The 20,369-nt window shown below is 45.6% G+C and overlaps 1 protein-coding gene across 1 annotated transcript; it reads left to right on the top strand.

Annotated features, from left to right (window-relative positions):
• Positions 1-232: 232 nt before the first annotated feature.
• On the top strand, positions 233-19,138 carry AKR1E2 (aldo-keto reductase family 1, member E2). The gene is made up of 10 exons (XM_012664924.1): positions 233-318; positions 3,271-3,438; positions 5,624-5,740; positions 7,898-7,975; positions 9,525-9,647; positions 14,440-14,537; positions 16,447-16,519; positions 17,123-17,206; positions 18,528-18,610; positions 18,867-19,138. Exons 1-10 carry the CDS (start codon positions 256-258, stop codon positions 18,907-18,909), a joined length of 930 nt encoding a protein of 309 aa, XP_012520378.1. The 5' UTR covers positions 233-255; the 3' UTR covers positions 18,910-19,138.
• Positions 19,139-20,369: the final 1,231 nt, after the last annotated feature.

Raw genomic sequence — 20,369 nt, forward strand, 5'->3', positions numbered from 1 at the left:
CTGGAGAGAGCGCGCACCGCCCGCGGGCTGGGGATCCCCACCTGAAGCGCGGGAGCCCTCGTTGGTGCCGCCAGCCTATCGCGGCGCCCGCCGGCTGCGCCTCCAGCCAATCGAAGTGTCCGCCTCGCGGCGCTCCCAGCCAATCGGGGCTCCTACCGCCGCCGCTACGTCAGCTCGCGCGGCGTCTGTTGGGAGTCGCCCGGAGTCGTGTGGAGAAAGCCGCTCTGAGCCCCGGCACCTGGTAGGCGGTGCGGCATGGATGCGGAGCAGCCCACAGCCTGCCGGAAGATCCCTGTCCTGGGCCTGGGCACCTGGAAGGTGGCGCGGGCGGGGAAGGGCTGCTGCGGGGGCGGAGGACGGAGGGCTGAGGAGAGCCTGGGGCGCGGGGCGGGGGCCGGAGGGCGTGGGGGGACCCGAAGGCGGGGGGCGCGGGGCCGAGGCGCGAGCAGACCTTCGCCTCCCGCCCACCTGACAGGATGCTGGTGTGTGAGGCGAAGGCGCCGCTGGGGGGCATGGAGCGCTGCCCTCGGGTTTTTCTGGCCTCTCTCTCTGAAACATAGCGGGGCTGAGACGGGCGGGGGGCTGCCGCCAGCGGGGGTTAAGGGGCGTCTTTCAAAAACGGGGCGCCTTATCTCCGTCAGGAGATAAGGAGACCTTGGAATTTGCTCACTGGGCTTTGAAAGGAAACTTGGAGGCTTCATCTTCTTCCCTATGTAGAAACAGCCTGACTGTTGCCTGATAGTGGAAGCACTTTGAATCTTTCTCTACTTTTTATTATCATTATTATTGACGTTATCATAGTTCTATGCATTTATGGTATACAGTGTGATGTTTCGACATGTGTATACATTGCGGCGTGTTAACACATCAGCCTGGTTAACATATCGCCTCCCTTATCGAACGTTTTTTATGGTGAGACATTGGAAGTTTCCGCTCTTAGTTATTTTGAAATATGTAACACGTTATTATTCCCGGTGGCCACCCAGGTGTGCAGTAGACCTTGAAATCTGCTCCTCGGTCTGAGCCTTCTGCCCTTTGATCAGCAACTCCCTCCCCTCTGATAACCGTGGATAACTTTCTGTAATCCGAACTTTTCTAACTCCTGCCAGCAACTTGAGGCGTGGCGTTAACTAAAAAAAGCCTTTCAAATTTGCCGTTTAAAAAAAAAATTTAAAAAGATGTTGATATAAGGAGTCACATGGGAATTTATTGGATGAGTTGGAATTAGAATGCTCAACCCCTGCTTATCAAAATATTATTTCAATTTTTTCTCCTATCTGCTTACCAACTAACTCTTAGAGGTCAAGGACGTGGTTTTGCTCATGTTGGCTCTCAGCATCTAGCCGAGGACATGCATTTGGCAGCCACTCCATAAACACACGATGGATTAAACTTTGAGTCTCTTGCTCTGTTTAGTTGTGCACACAGTTTAGTGTAGGAGTCCAGACTTTATTGTGTATAGGATAAAGAAAATATGTGAAAACATGCTTAGGGGCCAAAATATTTGTTGTTTTTTGGTTTTTGGTTTTTTTTTTTTTTTTTTTTCTTGCACTCTCTTGCCTGTGCTAGAGTGCTGTGGCATCAGCCTAGCTCAAAGTGAAATTCTTTTGATATCTTGTGATGCAACATTGGTCAAACATTTCCTGTTCAACATTTTTTTTTTTTTTTTTGGTTTTTTTGGTTGTTGTTATTGTTGTTGGGCCTCAGGAACATAAAATTGAATTAATCATAATCATTCATCACTCGTCCAAGCAAAGGCTTGTTTTTATTTGGTTATTTTTAATAGCGAGTGAGCACCACAAACCTCCCATCAGTTTTCTATTGCCCCAGGATGTTGCATCATAGCTAAGCAAGACCTCAGTGGCATGCACCAGCAAGTGGCATGCTCCTCGTGTGTGGGCAGCTGAGCAGCTCCGTGGAGCTTGGCTGGGCTCCCTTGCGTGTCTGGGGATTGACTGGTCTCTCTTGGGATGGCTGAGGCTACTGTGCTTGGCTCCGCACATCTCATCCTGGTGCAGCTAGTCTGGGAGTGTTCTCATGGAGACGGCTGAAGCACAGCATGAGAGAGCAAGGGGAGGCCTGGACTCTGCCTTGTGACAGTGGCCAGCTCGTCCGTCTGTGTGCCCTTCAGGGCTGCCTTGATGACTACAGCTTCATGATAAGTCCCCACATCTAATAGACAAGCAGCCCCTCCCTGCTCATTTTCAAAGGTGTCTTGACTGTTCTTTTTTGTTTTTTCCTTACAGCTATATTGAAGAACAATTGTACAATAGGCTACACAGATTTACAGTGTACAGTTTGATGAGTTTTGACAGATGCATGTACCCAGGGCCTGGCTTTTTTTTTTTTTTTTTTTGCTCCTTATTTGTAGTTTATAAAGTTCCGTGAAAAACTTCTTTGAGATTTTGATTAGAACTACATTAAATCTGTAGATGAGTTTAGAGAGAATTGACATCTTTATGTTACTAAATCTAATTTTCAACAAGCATAGTATACTTCTTAAATTGTCCTAGATGTAATTCCTCTCTAACATCTCTTCACATGGTTGTTTAGTTTTTCCTGTGGAGAGCATACATTGCTTTCGTTGGAATTATTCCTGAGTACTTGATAGTCTGCAATACTGCTGGAAATTATATTTCTCTGAAATTATATTTTCTACTTGTTTCACCTTTGCTGTATTCATATTTCCAGCCACTTTGCTAAACTGTAATATTATTTCTGTTAATTTGCCTGTAGATTCTTTTGGATTTTCTACATAAATGACTGTATCATCTGCAAATAGTGGTAGTTTCATTTCCTTTTTTTCCAATCTTTAAGCCACAAATTGCTTTTTCTTAGCTGCTTTCTCTGGCTAGCACCTCCAGCACAGTGGCCATTCTTGTTTTGTACCTCATTTTAAAGAAAATGCTTCTGACATTTCCACATTTAAGATGATGTGTGCCCTAGGTTTTTTTTAAAAAAAATATGGATATTCTTTATCGGATTGAAGAATTCTCCTTTTTTTCTCTTAATTTACACAGCACCTAGCTCAGTTCTCTGTAGGCACTAAAAATACCTATAGTTTTTCCTGAAATATGTGAAGAAGTTGGAATTTAGATGATCTGTAAATTTCTTTCTGACTCTGACATTATTCTAAGACTGATTGATAATAATACCAATTCAGTGACTTAATTTTTATGTATCATTTGACTCCACATTATTGGGTGAAAAGGGAAAAATTTGGGTTGGTTTCCTCTGACTGGCAGGAATACCGTTTTGTTGGTTTTGCAGGCCTGTCCAGGAGAAGTGATTGAGGCAGTAAAGGTGGCCATTGATTCAGGATACCGGCACTTCGACTGTGCTTACTTTTACCATAACGAGAATGAAATTGGAGCAGGGATCCATTCCAAGATCAAGGATGGCACCGTGACACGGGAGGATCTGTTCATTGTCAGTAAGGTAAGACTTCTTAGTGGCAAGTATGTGAGGATCTCAGGCACTCAGGGCTGCGGTAACAGAGAGCTGAGACAGCACAGCTGGAGGGCTTTTCAGTTTCTTTATGGGACAAGAACTTTCATGGTTTCACAAACATGCTCAGTTAGGTTATGTGTACATTTATTTGCTTCATATTATTTATTTGGTGGAGTGCAGATGGACTGCACACAAATACCCCAATTAGTAACAGATCCTTGAAACCAAAATTGATTACGTGCTGGGCACATTGGCTGCAGTGGTGAGTAGGACAAAGCTCTAACCCTCATGAACTCTGTCTACACAGTGATTCCCAAACTCAGATTTGGGGTGATTATTAAAATGTAGATTCCAAATTTGACCCCAGATCTGCTGAAGAAGAAACTGGGAGTGGTGCAGGTGAGAATGTCAGGGATGGCATTTTGAACAGGGAGCAGCTTGAGCACAGACACGAGGCATGAACCAGCAGGGCAGGTGCAGGGATTTGAAGGCATGATTTGTGAGAAGCTTGTTGTTCCTGGATCACAGAGTGTGAGGCCACAGAGAACTAGGAGAAGTGAGGCTGGGTGGTGGACAGAGTCAGGCTGTGGAAGTCCCAGTGTGCCATGTAACCAGTTGTGCTTTTTCCTAGAAACAAAGGAGAACCATTAAGATTTTAAGGACAGCAATTTATGTTGTAGGTAAGGGAGACTTGTGTTGTGTATGCGATATTGTAGCAGCTGAAAGGAGCATGCATTTGAAGCAGAGGCAGGAGACCAGTTAGGAGACACTAACAGTGGTGTGGGTGGGAGATAATGCAAGCCTGGACTGCACCATGGGAGAGGGCTGGGGAATGACAGTCAGGAGACAAGCCTGTAGAAAAGACAGAGGGTAGACCGAGATCGCGGAGGATTAGAGAATTCCTTTGTTTTTGACTTTGAAGTAGAATGAAATACTATGAGATCAGGAGACATGGGTTCACCTGTCATTCAGAGCTGTGTTAATGATTGGACATCACAGGGTCACAGCGTCATTGTTTCTAAAGCGAGACTTTGGATTTGATAATCTCCTGAATAATTTTCAGTTCTAAAATTCCATAATTCCAAGATTCAATGTTGTTTCTATGACCAATTTTCCTTCTATTGTACTTTAAGACAGTTAATTTTTGTCATCCATCATTGCTGTCTACGCTAGAGCAGAGGGGTGTAAGGGAGAGGCCTTGGCGTGTGCCTGACCGAGGGACGAGCCTTTCTTCTGAGTTCTTAAAGTTGGGATACAGACAACAGGGATCCTAAGATTCACCCCTTGATTTGGGGACAAGTTGCTTCTAAGTAGGTCATAGCTGGCAGTGGAAGTATGCTCATTATTTTGGAAATTTAGAAAAGTCATAGAAATGTAAGTAAAAATAAATAAATTACTTGTATACTCACTACCTAGAGACAACTACAGTTAACAATGTCATGTATTTACTTCTGGTTTTTGTCTGATTTTTTACATAGTTAATACATTGTGCTTGTCATTTGTTTTCATTTCTTTTAATCTCCTTTCTTCTACTTTCGTTTAACTTAGCATTTTTGCTTTTCACTTGCCATGATGGAACCTTCAGGTTACCTTCTATCACAGTCAACAAAAGCATAATGGGGGAAAATGGGGGAAAAACAGCTACAAGTTTTTCTACTTAGTGGGAGATGTGGAAGGAAATAGCTAGATAAATATCAGACAGTATATGCTAACTCACCTGGTTTAACCTGCATGGTAATGATGCCTTGGTAACAGAGCGCCTTTGACGTGGAATCTGTGCAAGTGGGAAACAATATGGAGATTCTGATTTTTCTTCATATTCTTTCTGCCTGCAGGAATTTTCTTTTGTTTTTGTTTTTTTTATTTTGGTTTTGGGTTTGGGTCCCAGTAGATTCAAATAACCATCAGATATCGCTTGAAATGCCAAATTTCCCCTGAGCAGCAGTCAGGCAGAAGGAGCCCAGTGTTGGATGCCTGTCCCTGCGGGAGTCCTGGAACTTTTCTGAGGATAATGTCACCATCCTTCCCTCAGAACCTGTTGTGTTATATTTTTTATTGTCTCAACGTCAATGTTTTTGGTCCAAGACAGTAGCTTTGTGGGACCAAGGAATGGGTGCTATGTTAGCTCTGGGTGCTGGCCCTGTGCAACAATAGTCTCCCCTCTCCTTTGTAGCTGTGGTGCACCTACCACACGAAGTCCTTGGTGAAAACAGCGTGCAGCAAGAGTCTGAAGGCTTTGGAGTTGGATTATCTGGACCTCTACCTCATGCACTGGCCCATGGGTTTCAAGGTACCATTCAGCAGGTGGTTAGATATGCACTTTGCAGGCCCCTCCTCCCTGTGGGCACAGCCCATCCTGTGGTGGAAAGAGCATGGACCAGCAGTTGGGCCCAGGGCTCCAGCGCTGCATCTGCCACAGGCTGGCTGCAGGGTTTGTGCAGGCCTCTTGATATCTCTGGGCCTCATTTTAGGAAAGACTTGGATTGGAGGACCTCTGAGGCCCCCACAGTTCTGTCTTTCAAGCCAGTCACTTTCTCTGAGCCAAGACAGCAGTAAATTTTCCCCCCCTAAGTCTGTAGGTGAAAGCAGGAATCAGATGAGGAACTACTGATGCTCAAAGCTGCTGCTTAAGTCATTCCCAAGTCCCAGTGAAGTCCTGGGCCTTATCTCTGCTTGCAGATTCTGTTCTCTTTGGGAAGTGACTGCTGTTTTGCAGCATAGGAGATATTTGCTTGTTCACCTACAGCAGGGTCTAGTTGGTTATGGAGGTAGATTCTTTGTTCACTTGGTTTTATTCTCTTCACTCAGACCCCTTTGTACCTTCAAACCTTCCTCAGCAGCTTTCCCTGTCTCAGTCTCCTATGGGTACTGGCCAGATGTCCTTTCACATCTGCCCCAGGCTGAGATGAGATGACAGCCTACCTGACCAATGGCCCAGTCACACAGGTGGCACCTGTGAAGTTCTTGAGGGAATGTTCTTCCTACATTGGAAGGGGTGACCTTTGCTCCTCAGGAGTCTCTGTACATCTACCTTATGTGAGGGTCCCATGGTATGTGCCAAACTGTTGGTTATTGTTTTAGAATAAAATAGCAAAAACCACTTCATTTCTAGTTCAGCTTTACTCTAAGGCTTTGTATCTAGTTTCAGTAAAGGAGGTAGGCAGCTGTCCATCAGTCACACTGACAGAGAGCAGAACAAGAAGGATGATTCAGAATGATGCCTGTATTTGAAGTTCAGGGCATTCAGAGAATCGTAATTAAAACAATGATAATAGCTATATTGTACTTATTACCAACCAGCATTATTTTAATTATATACCAGGCACTGTTAATTAGGTGCTTTACATATATTAACTCATTTAATCCTCATCAGTTCTATGAGGTAGGCACTATTAATATCTTCATTGTACAGATGATGAAACCGAGGCACAAAACGTTTAAGATTATTTGGGCCTAGAAGCATATGTTCAGGACAAATATGTTACTTCCTGCCTGCCCTCATCCTTTCACAGGTTCCTGTCTTTGGATATATAGGTGGTAGGAAAAAAAAGGTCTCAGATCACTCAACAACTCCAGAGGAGAATAGTGCAGCAGCAGCAGCAGCATGTCTTCTGGATAGTAGAAACTTCTAGGCTGGGCATGATGCTGGACGATCAGAAGATCAGAGTCCAAGGATGAGGCCAGGACAGCATTTTTGTGGAGGCATAGATAAATATCAGCATGGGATATGGCTTTGAAGTGAGTTGTTGCTTCTGTTTATAATGGAAAATGCCTCTAAGATATGGATTAGGCTGGAACTTTTGACATTTTCCCACCATTTCTCAGGAAAATGATTAGGTGTCTATGCCATTCACCCTGTAATATGTTATGTAGGGTTCTGCATGAGCAAGGCAGGTGGATTGCAAATTAATAGCTACAACTTCTCTGAAGGGTGACTTTAGATTCTTACCCTTTCGAGGTGTCTTGCTCTGTCTCCCACCTCCCGTGCACCTTTGTATTCTCACATCATTATCTCTCATCATGATGGGAATTCTAGGAAAGGAAAAAAGGATCCTAACAATGAGGTTGGGAGAAGGTTGACTGTGCTCTTGAGACATGAAGGAAGTCCTCTTTCCCTATTCTTCACCTGAAATTACTAAACTACTTTCTGGCCATTAGCGAGGACACAAGGTCTTCCTTCCCCACCTTGTAGGAAATGGACAGTGAACTTCGAGGCTAGTCAGGACTTTGCCAGCCATTCAGTCCACTGAACCCTTGATCTTATAAAGGTGAAGCCTAAAGCCTGAAGAAGGGCAGTCGAATGGCCAGGCTGGGGTTGTTTAGTGACAGGGCCAGGGGTTGGACACAGATCTCCTGACACACAGAGTTTTTTTCATACATCTTGGTCCTCCCTCTACCCAGTCTCCTCATGAACCCCAGTAAGTTCTTTTTCTTCTGGTTCTCACAGCCTGGAGAAACAGACTTGCCTATGGACCACAATGGCATGATCATACCCAGTAACACAGACTTCCTGGACACGTGGGAGGTAAGCAGAGGCACACCGCCAAACAGTTTCACCCCTGTGGTGAGTCTCCAAACCGGGAGTGGTGAGACCTGCACTTCTCGTGTTCAAAGATGCCAGGGTTGTCTACTTGAGGTGCGGGGTTTGCAGCATGAACTAGGAATAAACCCTGGAGAACTCAGAGACCTCAAATGACATTCTCATTACTTTTGGTTTAGTATGGTGCCTCTCTCTGAAACATTTTAGAGATAGCCAATACAGACTTCTCTCCTTTTTTCTCAAATATTCATTTTTTTTTATTTAAAAAAAATCATGTTTATTTTAGAAAATACAGAAGAAAAAAAGAAAATTAAAAATCCATTTTCCACATAGGGAAGCTGGGGTTGGGGAGGTGGGAGCAGTATGGGGGAGGGTTACCAAGTGTCAAGCCTGTTTCCAGGGTCCAGAGGAAACCCAGCAAGGGTTTCAAGTAAAGTTGTGAGCAGGGGAATTAGGGAGGCAGTAGATTTGAGAGTCTCAAAGAAGTAGATCATAGATTGGCTGACCAAGTGCATGTATGTTGCTAACCACCATGAGGGACAGAGGATGGCACATTTGAGGCCTATGAGGAAAGTGAGTTCAAACTTAAACTTGCTGAGTTTAGGGAAGAGCTTGATGGATGAAGCCTAGGGAGCACCTGTGGTCCTCCATGGAGAGGGGTGGGAGGGAGCCATAGACAGGGAGGAGTCCCAGGCTAGGACCAGAGTGAGACACAGACTGACCATGGGGACCAATGCCCATGGGTCCCAGCTCTTTCTGTCACACTGTGTTGCCTCTCCTGAAAGAATTGGGTTAAACTCTAGGGTGTTCATGCAGTACAAGCAAGGCTCTGATTACAAAACTGAGGAGTAATGGGTGCACGTTGACTCGTTGGCCACTGGCCTCATGATCACTGAGAACTTAATGCCAACCGCTGACACTGACATGAGGCCACGCTCTTCCTGGAGCTGAGGGCCAGCTTGGTTTGCTGGTCAGTGAATAGCTCAAAGATTTAGGTTGCTCTGCCATTGAGTCCCTTAAAATGTTATATGGTGAGGGTAGGATAGAATGATGACCCATCAGTGTGCTTAAGAAGATCAGTATCTAGGTGGAAAGAAAGGTGAGCATATAAAATCAGCAGTGGACATACTTGCCAGATGCCATATCAACAGATATTCAGAGTAATAGGAAGATGAATAGCTAAAATGTGTTGAGTGTTTGCTAGATGCCAGCCTTAGCTAAATGCTTTCTGTGTATGATTTCACATAATGCTTAAAGTAACTCTGTGACAGGGACAATGCAGTCCTCCTCTTGAGAATGTGGGCATTGAGACTTCATGAGGTCACGTAACTTGCCCAGCCTCTCCCAGTTAGTAAGAAATGGAACTGAAATTAGAACTTGAGTGCAGAAATTCTTTTGAAGCTTCAGGTAAAGTATTTTAAAAATATGAGATGGAGCTAGTTTTAGAATACTGTACAAAGTTGCCCAGCGGCATAGATTATCAGTGAAGTAGACAGCACCTGCATGCCCAACAGATTTCTTTGTTCTCTTGTAGGCCATGGAGGATCTGGTGATCGAGGGGCTGGTGAAGGACATTGGGGTGTCAAACTTCAACCATGAACAGCTTGAGAGGCTTTTGAATAAGCCTGGGTTGAGGTTCAAGCCAATAACCAACCAGGTGAGATGGTGGAAGCAGCAGAGGGCTTAACCGGTGTAGTTGGCTTCCCAGCTATTACTTCCATATGGCTCTTATGAAAATGGGAGGATGGTGGGGCATGAAACAGGCATTCTTCTCCTCTAGTGGCTATCCAGATAGTGACTTATGGTAGCAGTTAGGCAAGTGATGGGGTGAGTAGGGAAGTGGCTTTCTTTAACGTGGGTCTGGTTAGGTGGTACTGTTGGCAGGTAGGGCGTAAGCTGGCTTTTGGTCCCCCATGAGTGATTACAGGCAGGTTTATCAGGTGTGTTCAGAAGTGTCCTGGCAGACACCTCACCCTTGTAAGAGGAACATAGACCTCCCTCTACCTCCTCCAGACCATGCAGACTGCAGCAGGAAGGCATAGATGACCAGATGCCTTCACACTAGGCTCACGGATTGCAGAAACAGATTTGGGCACTTCATTTTTTAATGCAGAGAGATGACTTATGATGAAAGGACTACTGTATTAAAATGTAAAAGTGCACATGTGAGAATGCAGCTTGATAAATTCTCATAAACTGAGTGTAGCTCTGTGACCAGCATCCAGTTTAAAAAACAAAGCACAACCAATACCCCACCCCTGCAGAGCATAGCACTGTTCTGATTTCTAGGAGCATGGATTAGATTTTGAACTTTATACAGCTAAAATAATAATATGGAGAGAGGGCAAGATGGCTGACTAGAGACATTACCTGCTGGAGTGTCCCAGAGGGAAGGAAGGGTTTTAGATAAAGGAGAGGGGGGAATGGGCACAGCTCAGGTGTGGTTCAGAGGAAGAAGAGCCGCAGCCTGCTGGGGTCTTCACAGAGGGAAATTGCAAAGCAAAACAGGAAAAGGAAAAAGAAGAAAAGATATTGGCCAGGATCAAACCCGGAGAGGCACAGAGCCCAGTGAAGGGGTAAGGGGGAATTCCATCTCTCCTTCCCAAATACCGTTGGTAATCAGCGGGCTACCTAGTTGTTTGGAAGCTTTTTCACCCTTATAAGCCCAAGCGCAGATGCAACCACTGAGTTGTGTGGAGAACTACAGTGATCCCAGAGCGTGGACATTCTGTGCAGGCTTCCTTCCTGGGAGAGGGACGAGAGGAGCTGGGGTCCTGGCTATCTTCCATTCAGACTCTCTCCCTCCCCTGCCCACTGCAGCCAGGAGGGCAGATTGAGCCAAGCCTTTCAGGACCGACCACATCTCCCCAGCTGGCGCATCCTCCAGTCTGAGATTTCCACAGACAGTGGGGCTCACACCTTTCCCCTTGAGGACCTACAGTGGACCCAGGGGTGCCCAGTCTGGGAGTTCCCTGCCTGCCAGCCCTCCCCAGAGATACATGCCAGCAGGTCAGACACACAGGACAGGTCCTGTGCCCCCAGGCCTTGCTAGGGGGCACAAGGAAAAGATTTAAGAGCTTGACTCTGTAGGCGGGGGGCGGGGCGGGGGATATGCCCATGTGGACAGAACTGACAGGGAGAATTCAGTGTGGGTCCAAGCCTCAGCAATCTGATGGAACACCCATCCCACCATAGGCAAATCACGTTGTCATACTAGGGTGGTTCCCCAGCGGTGAAGTTCCCAGCCAACAGAGCCATTGCTGCCAAGCGGTGCGTTTTGGCACCTGTTTGCAAATAGACACTGGCAGGAGACTGTGGGGGCAGGGGTAGCAAGAGAGGGGCAGAGCTTACTCTGAGTAACCAGTTGGTGAATTACAGATGGCCCCTTCCCCACGAGCAGTCTTTCCACTTTGGGGAAGATGCTTGGGCTCCCCCTCCCAGCGGAGGAAGCCTGGGAAACTACCTTAGAGCCTACTTTGCAGAGCTCTCCAAGCTCGCCCAGCTTGACCTTGCCCAGCCTGGCTCCTCAACCCACCTCTGTCATGTTGGAGAACAAGCTATCCCTTGGAGCTACAGGGCCCCTCCCATTTCCTGGGGCATTCAAGTGCTTCTTCTAAGGGGCTAGAGCCTATTACAGGCACAAAAGAACATGTCTGCAGTGGGCTCTTTCCTGCAAGCATCAACCACTGACAGGGAGAACAACTGTATAGCTCATTACAATATATACTGACTCAAACAAACAGGATTTGGCTGATTCTTACAAGTACCACCCACCAACTCAGAGATTAAGCTAGGGCCCCAATGTAATTCACACTACTGAGAAGAGGGGAAGACAGCAGAGTGGAAGCAACCTGAGGGGACACCACTTTTTAGGAGAGGAATGAAAGTTGCAGGCACCTTGAGCTGCGAGGGTTCTCCCTCCTCCACTGCAGACCTCTGGGCTGATTGGGGAGCTGCTCAGAGTCTGTGCAGTGACACTGCACTGGAGAGCAGGTGCAGCAGAGATTTGGTGGCTGCCAATCCCAGGTTTCCACAACCGATGCCAGTGGAGCTACAGTAGTGGACTCCATCCACAAAGAAATTGCCAAATGACAAAAATGGAATTCATAATATGGATGGCAAATAAGATGAATGGAATTGAAGAGAAAGTTGAAAACCAACAAAAAGAAGCCAAAAAATTTTTCAGGAAATCAATGAAAAAGTTGCTAAAGAGCTAGACAACATAAGGAAGGATATAATAGAACTTGAGGAAATGAAAGAGTCATTTAGGGAATTTCAAAACACAGCAGAAAGCTCCAAAAACAGACTAAACCAAGGAAAAGAAAGTATCTCAGAGCTTGAAGACAAGGCTCTTGAGATAACCCAGTCATGCAAAGAGGTAGAGGAGTATAAAAAAGTCTGAGCAATCACTGAGAGAGAGATGGGACTAAGGGAAGCAAACTAACATTCGAATTATAGGGTATCACTGAGGGAGAAGAAGAAAAAGCTAAAAGCATGGAAAACCTGTTTGAGGGAATTACTTCAGTAAACTTGCCTGGTATTGCCAGAGATTCAGACATACAGATACAAGATGGACATTAAACACCAGGAAGATTCATAGCAAATGGAACATCTCCAAGACACACAGTAAGCAACCTGGCCAAAGTCAAAATAAAGGAAAAAATTCTGTAAGCAGCAAGATAAAAGCAACAAATAACCTACAAAAGAAAATCCATCAGGCTAACTGCAGATTTCTCAGTGGAAATCTTACAAGCCAGAAGAGAATGGGGCCCCATCTTCAATCTTCTGAAACAGAACAACCGCCAGCCTAGAATTTTGTATCCTGTAAAACTAAGTTCCACAATTGATGGAGAAATCAAGTCTTTTCCAGACAAGCAAACACTGAGGGAATTTGCCATGACCAGCCCTGCCCTGCAGGAAATACTTAGAACAGCATTATAGATGAATTTTTTTAATAACAAAGTGTGGTTGTGTGGCTCAGATACCTGAGATAATGTATGCCAAAGAGCCTGTATGTATAAAATAATATGCAAATATAAGAAGAAAAAAAATAAAAGTAAAATAATAATACATCGTAAATTCCTTTGCGTCTGGCTTCTTTCTCACAACATGTTTGTTAGATTCATCCATATATGCCTGTGATTGTAGATCATTGATTCTCATTTCCATGTGATATTCCATTGTGTGAACATACCACGATCAACTTACCCATTTTACTGTTGATGGGCACTTGAGTAGTTCACAGTTTGGGAGTGTTAAGAATAGAGCATCACATTCTATTTTCTATTTTTTCAATAAATATGCTTTTTGAAAAAATTAAAGTATAACGTAGATACAGAAAAGTGCATGAATCATAAAGAGCATACATAGTTCAATGAATTTTCACTAGTGAACATATTAAAGTACTCAGCACCTAGAAAAAGAAAAACTATCTTCAGGCTTCCAGAAGCTCAGCTATGTCCTATTCCAGTCACCACTACAAAAAGCAGTCACTGACCTGACTTCTAACATAGTTTAGTTTTGTTTCTTTTAAAATCTTATATATATAAGTTTATACATATGTTTATATGAATAATAGCTTCTTTTTGTGTCACTATTTCCAGGTGATCAGCACTTTAAATACCTGAGAATGATTGTTGTATAGTCTGGGTGGATGAGGTGGGGTGGAGGGTCTGTTTTCTGGTATGGTTGTGGACACCCAGGAATATAGAACTTAGCATGTTCCTGAGAGCAAAGGCACAATTCATAGTTCTCTTTAATTCATGCTAAATGATTATTTATTTTAAGTCTACTTTTAATCTGGAATTGTACATGAGAATTTGAAGAATATGGAAGAGACAGCAATCTTGCTCTCCAGTTTCTTAAAATGTTCACTGGGGTCACCTGTAACATGTAGCTGTCACTTGTATTAACTACCCAGTTTCATTCATTCATTCAACATATTTTTTTTAGTATCTTCTATATGTCTAGCTTGTTCTCAGTGTTGGGAAGACATCCATGAACAGAAAAAAACTCAGACAAAAATCCCTGTCTTCTTGAAGCTTAAGTTCTGGTGACAACAGACAGATCATAAGCAAATAAATAAAATATATGAGATGTCAGATAATGATAGGTGCTGTAGAGGAAATACAGGACAGGAAGGACATGGGGGCTATAGAGTATTGCAGATTTCGCCTGAGTGCTCAGGGATGGCCTTGCTGTACAGGTGATATTGGAGCCTTCAGATAAGGTAGGTGTCCAAAGGCCACAGATGCAGAGACCTTGACAGCAGCTGGGGACTTGGAGATTGCTTAGTCTAGCCTTCTCACAGACAAAAGCACTCAGGCCTCGAGATGGGCCTTGTAGCTAATTAGTAACAGCCAAGACATAGACGTAGGGCTTCCCTTTTAGAGCTTTTCTAGCATACCTAGTGGTTGGCATTGTTGTGTTAACTATGATTCTTCTTGTAGATTGAGTGCCACCCATATCTTAATCAGAAGGATCTGATTGATTTTTGCCAGTCCAGAAATGTGTCTGTGACCGCTTACCGTCCTCTTGGTGGCTCATGGTAAGAATGGTCAGTGGCTGTGTAAGTCAGGGGCCTAATGGGAAATAGTCCATCCCTCTCATTTCATTGGGAGACTTGGAGGAGGGTTTCGTGAAAGTGTGGGTGGGGTATGGAGGGGCCTCAGGGGCTGTCGATAGCTCTCATGCCTCTGGGCTGAAGGCAAGGAGCTGTTACTGGAAGCCGGAAAGTGGCTCTGGGGGGGCTACTCTGGGAGGGTAGCCAGCCTGAGGGGACCCCTGTCTGAGCACCTCACCAGTACATTAGTCAGTTGCTGACCTCTGCGAGGACGTCCCCTGACCTCGCTGTCGTCAGGCTATGCAAATGCCCCAGGACCTGCAATTTGTGCTGTGCTCCCTCCATCAGCTAAGGGGCCACTACCCACTCAGCCACCTAAGCCAGAAACTTGGAAACCATCCCTTTGCATGACCCCAGTCCAGCCAGCACCAGGATCTGTTGATGATTCTGGCAGGAAAACTTGGACTCTGTCACTTGATCTCTGTTGTCACCGGCACTGCCTTGGTTGAGGAAGAATTCCCTAAGGTTATCAGAGGAACCCTTAAGCCACCCCACCCGATCTACCCCACTCCAATCCATTATTCACACAGCAGCTGAAGGGAGCTGTCTCTGTATGACTGTGTCACTTTCCCGCTTAAAAATTCTCCCAGTCTTGGAATGACCCGTGAGGGGCAGCTGACCTGGCCTCTGCTGGCCTCTGGCCTCATTTCTCCCCCTCCCTGCAACCATTCTGTGGATCAACCATATAAAGTTGTGATTCCTTGGACAGAATATATTCTTTCTAGTCTCTGCCTTTGTATATTCCCTTTAATCAGAAATCTTATCTTTTTAAAAACATGGCTAACTTTGGTTTCTGATCAAATGTTCAGAGCAGCAGCACCTCTTCTAGGAAGTCCTCCTGTCCCCTTTTTATTCATGTTTTGTGCACAGCCTTCATTATCCCATTTTGTCATGATTTTCTTCTCAGTCTCTTCCACTAGTCAAAGCTACCTGAGTGCAGGGACGGTATCTTACTCATTCTATTCCCAGCCCTTGGCTCAGTGCCTGGGACTCATTAGGAGTCCCAGAAAGGCTGAAATCATTTGGATTTTATCACCTGTGTGTTTTCCATGTGAAATGGGGCATGAACTTAGTAGCAGCTGGGGAGTCCCTTCAAGGCTGGGTCACACTCCACAGCTGGGCTTTGGGGTAGAGGAGCCCCTGGTGGAGTGAGTGGGCAGCCATCAGAGGAAGAGGGGAAGAAAACTTGCCCTGTTTGGTTCCTTCAGGAGACTTGAGGACTGTGACGAGCCCAAAGCTTGAAAAACAGTAGCACAGGAATAAATGTTTGTTGAAAACATGGTTCACAGAGCTGTTAGGGCCTGCCCTTGCTTGGACAGATGTTAAGGGATAGAGACTCTGTGGTAATCTTCAAAATCTCTTACAGTAAATGTTCCACATGTTCGCAATATTAACTTCTTCATGGTATTTGGGGTGAACTTTTCTGAGATACCGTCACCATCGACAATGTTGGTTAATGGTGCTGTAGGCACTCTGCTAAGTCCTACAGTAGAAAGCTGAGAAGTCATGGAGTCCATAAGTGTTGGAGGGGCATGTGGAGAACCCACTGCCTTGTGTGCTCTGACATTGCCACCTGGGTCTCGAGGAAAAGCACAAAATACACATGAAAAGTGAGATAGTGTAGCTGTATTCACCAAAATGTGAGCAGTGCTTATCTTCAGACAGCGAATTTGGGATGATGTGCTTTTCTGCATTGTTTAAATTTCCTATAGTGAGCATGTTTGCAATCATAGAATAATAAACCTTTCATTTTGGAGCAAGGTTTTATTTTTTTAAAGAGAAGAACATCCACATTGGATCTTCTGGCTCACCACCCTGTGCTGTATCTCTCTAGTGAGGGGGTTAACATGATGGACGACGCTGTGATTCAGAGGATTGCTATGAAGCACAGCAAGTCTTCAGCTCAGGTACTGGGGAGGGTTGTCCCAAGGGGAAATTCGCTGCTCCACGTCCTCCCAGAGTCCTGGGGCTTGGCAGTTCCTGGGAAGGGATTAGCATTCCTGGAGAAGTTGATGACTTATCAGGACCTCGTTGGGCAGCTCATTGGTTGCAGCCATTCTCCCATTCATTCCAGCCATGCGCTCTTGCCACCTGGCCTGTCTAGACACAGAGGATGAGTTCCCAGGCCCTCTTCCTCCACCCCACTGACTGCACGCACAGCGAGTATGAAATGGACTAGAGAAGTCATTTATTATAGTCTTCTTGGTTCTAATGTCCATTTTGTTTGGGGGATTGGACACAGGTTAAGGAATTCTCGTGAAGGGTTGGGCAGGTCCTCTGACCTCCTCCTTGGGCTGGTTGCCATCATTACTGCTGTGCTGACAGATTGCTTGGAAGATGTGAGTTTGATTTCTAAAGGCCTTTGGTACGAAAGCGTTTGTAATAACAGCTCCTGCTGTGTTTGACTTTTGGACTTTTACTGTACAATAAAACTCACTCTTAGGAAATAACTTAAATTTGACTTCATGGTATTTTCTTTTGTGTGACATTGGACTTTTTCTTCCTTGCAGATTATGATCCGATTTCAGATCCAGAGGGATGTGATAGTGATTCCCAAATCTGTCACCCCAGAGCGGATTAAAGAGAATATCCAGGTAGGTATTTTCCTTCTTTTATGTTAGAGGGTTTTGGATTGTGTATTAGTTGAGGCAGGCTGACTCCTGTATAAACAGCCCCATGATCCCTGTATCTTGACACAGCAGAGGCCTGGTCCTCTGTACCATAGGTGTTGGCGGTCGACCTTGCACCAGTGATCCAGGGACCCAGGCTCCTTCCATCTCAGGGCTTCCTCTCCCCTAGGGCCTCTGGGCACAGCCAAAGTGCCCTGTTGCTTTGCACTAGGTCTGTGCACACTGAGGGGCAATGCCATTCCTGGGCAGTTAGACTGCTTGCAGCAGACATGTGACCCAAGGGGCAAAGCAGATGTGAGCTGATGGCTGGGAACAGGCATCTGTCCTGTCAGGAGGAGTCAGGAGCCGGGTCCACAGGGTCAGCCTGGGAGAGGGGTGAAGGGCACCAAGCCGGGCAGGAGTGCTGGGGTCCCTTAGAGCCGCCAGGGCAGTGTGCCAGGCCCCAGAGTGCCCTTCAGTCCCGCTGCATGAAGCAGCCCTTGGTTGGTAGGAAGTCTTGTAGAACTGCTCACTCTTGCCCTCATCCCCTCTTCCCCCTCATCCCAGCCACTGCCTGCCCCAGCTCTCCCACAGTCAGAATCCCTGCTGGCACTGTGTAGCTGATTTCTCCTGGCTTCAGGAGAGACTCCTGTGGGGGTAGAGGTTGGGGTCCCACTAACCCCTCACCCTCCTGGGCACATTGGGATCACTCAGTAGCCTACCCCTCCCTTTCCTCTGATCCAGCCCCGCAGCTGGGTTGGGGCCGGCATTGTTGCAGGAAGCTGATGTTGTGGAAGGGGCCACGTTCCTCAGTGTGTTGAGGCAATGAAAGAGTGGAGGGATCAGAATACCATTTTAGAGGGAAGAAAAGCGGTTACTCAGAAACATTATACCATGATGTGGATAGCATTAATAGTCGCACGGCCCAAGTGGCTCCCTTGTCGGTGGGGTATGCAGAACAAATGATTTGGTTTTCGGGAGAGGGTCAGTGGGAAAAATTCTTTGTTATCTATACCTTGTAAATCTTCCCATATGTCCTTTACTCTCATAAAATGAAAGCAGTTTATATTCCAAGGTTTCCTAAGGGTAGCTCAGGCTGAGCCAGCACCAGTCAAATGATCAAAATCAAAGGGCATTTTGGGAACCTAGGCTGTGATTCAGGTAAACTCCATGTGTCTAATGAAGTGTTTCCTTTACTTCTGTGTGTCCCTTGCAGGTAAGCACCTACAGTGCTTTGTAGGTAATGTATGCTCCATTAAATGTGAATTGAACTAAATTTTCCATGAACATTTTATTCTGATTCTAGGTGTTTGATTTTGAATTAACAGAAGAAGATATGAAGGACATGGTCAGCCTAGACAGGAATCTCCGACTGGCCACGTTCCCCGTGTAAATATGGCTCCTTTTTAAAGCTAAGAAAGCAATATACAGATTGGGTGACTGGTTCCTGAATAAGTAGTTGTTATATACATTTTAGATTAACTAAACCTTCTTATCATAATCCTTTCTGTTTGAAAATGGGCCACTGAGTGAAGCCAAAGACTAACTTTACACAGTAGGGAGTTTAAAAATACATAACTATATCATTTAAATGTTTCTCTTAAAACTAATCATTCTTTGCTTCTATTTTTGATTTGTTTTTTAGAACTGAGAATCACAAAGACTATCCTTTCCTCATAGAATACTGAGGACAGCCTCCCTCTCCCTCATTTCTGCTTGGCCCAGACAGATGGATGCTGGCAGCAATGTTGACCACCTCTGCAGGGGCTCTGTGGCCACAACGCGGATGGGCCCCATAGAGGTAGGTTTGGAAGGATTCCCACCTGGAACAGAAGCCAACTTCTCTGAGAAATCCAAAGAATTGAGTGTGTTCTAAGTGATGGAAATGGGATTTCTGTGTGACAGCTTGTGTGGCCTCTACTCTCTGAAAAAAGGTATTGATGACTCATGAATAAAATTTACCTTCACATTTTAAGAAAATATTGTTTTATGGCAATATTTTGACCACATACAGCGTTGAGGAAACAGTGTAATGAATCCTTGTCCCATTACTCAGCTCCAACTGCTGTCAGCCAGGCCCATCTTGTCTGACCTCCTGTGCCCTGCCAGTACCCCTGAGGTGATTTAAAGCAAAATCCTTCCCTCCGTATGTGGAAAGGGAAACGGGGTAAATTCTGGAACAGTTTCAGTTTAAAAGAGAGGCTTCTTTTTTCTAATTTAAAATCTAAATTTTACTTTTTAAATACTATTTTTAACAAGGTCTTCTGGTAAGTCAAATTATACCTGTGGAAACGCCAAATCAGAGATGAAAGAAATCAGATGGCTCCCTTCTCTGCATCTCCTTGTTTATCCTTTTAAGACTCAGAATATCAGGAAGAGGCCCTGGCAGAGGGCTGTTCACACCAGGCTGGCTTGGTACACGGTGGGTTTCATGGACATAGTGCTGTCCAGAGGCCACGGTCACTGCCCCTTGCTGCCACCTCTCAGCGCATCTGGCCTAGTTCTGTGCCCTCAGTTTCACATTGATTCTCCAGGGACATAACTTCTATTTGACTCCTTGGCTCCTATCCAGAGGGAGTTCAGCAGAAAGAAAATCTGATGTCTGCCCCATGGTGCCCCCGAGGTCACACTCCCCTTTTCCTGTGTCTACCCCCTACCCTCCTCCCCACCCCCCACCCTCCTCCCCACCCCCCATCCATCTCCATGTGAGCCTCTCAGAGTTCCTGCCCTATCTGAAAGCAGACAAGGGTTGCCCAGGGGCCAGAGGGGCCTGGTTTGAGCATGGTTCCCTCCATGTCACTTCCTAGTTCCATCTTACCACAGGCAGGTCTGCTGAGTCAGGAATGTGGGCTCTGTGATCCTAAGCAGGCTACTTCATCTTCCAAGGCCTCAGTTTCCTCATCTGTTCAGTGGGGATAATTATAGCACCTCACAATGTTGTTGAAAAGTTTCAGTGAGGAGGGGTTGTTACTCTGGCCATTTTTATCACCATCATCTGTTCCTCAATTCCTCATGTCCACCTCTCTGCCCAGCCTTCCAGATGTACCTGGGCACGTAGGAATCTCCTGGCTCTGGGCTCCAAGAGAGAGGTTTGCTGCAGGCATCACAAAATGAAAAGATGTTTATTGTTGACGAGAGAACCTTGAGT

This window comes from Propithecus coquereli, unplaced genomic scaffold (assembly GCF_000956105.1).
Source record: "Propithecus coquereli isolate 6110/MARCELLA unplaced genomic scaffold, Pcoq_1.0 Scaffold94, whole genome shotgun sequence".
Taxonomy (NCBI): domain Eukaryota; kingdom Metazoa; phylum Chordata; class Mammalia; order Primates; family Indriidae; genus Propithecus; species Propithecus coquereli.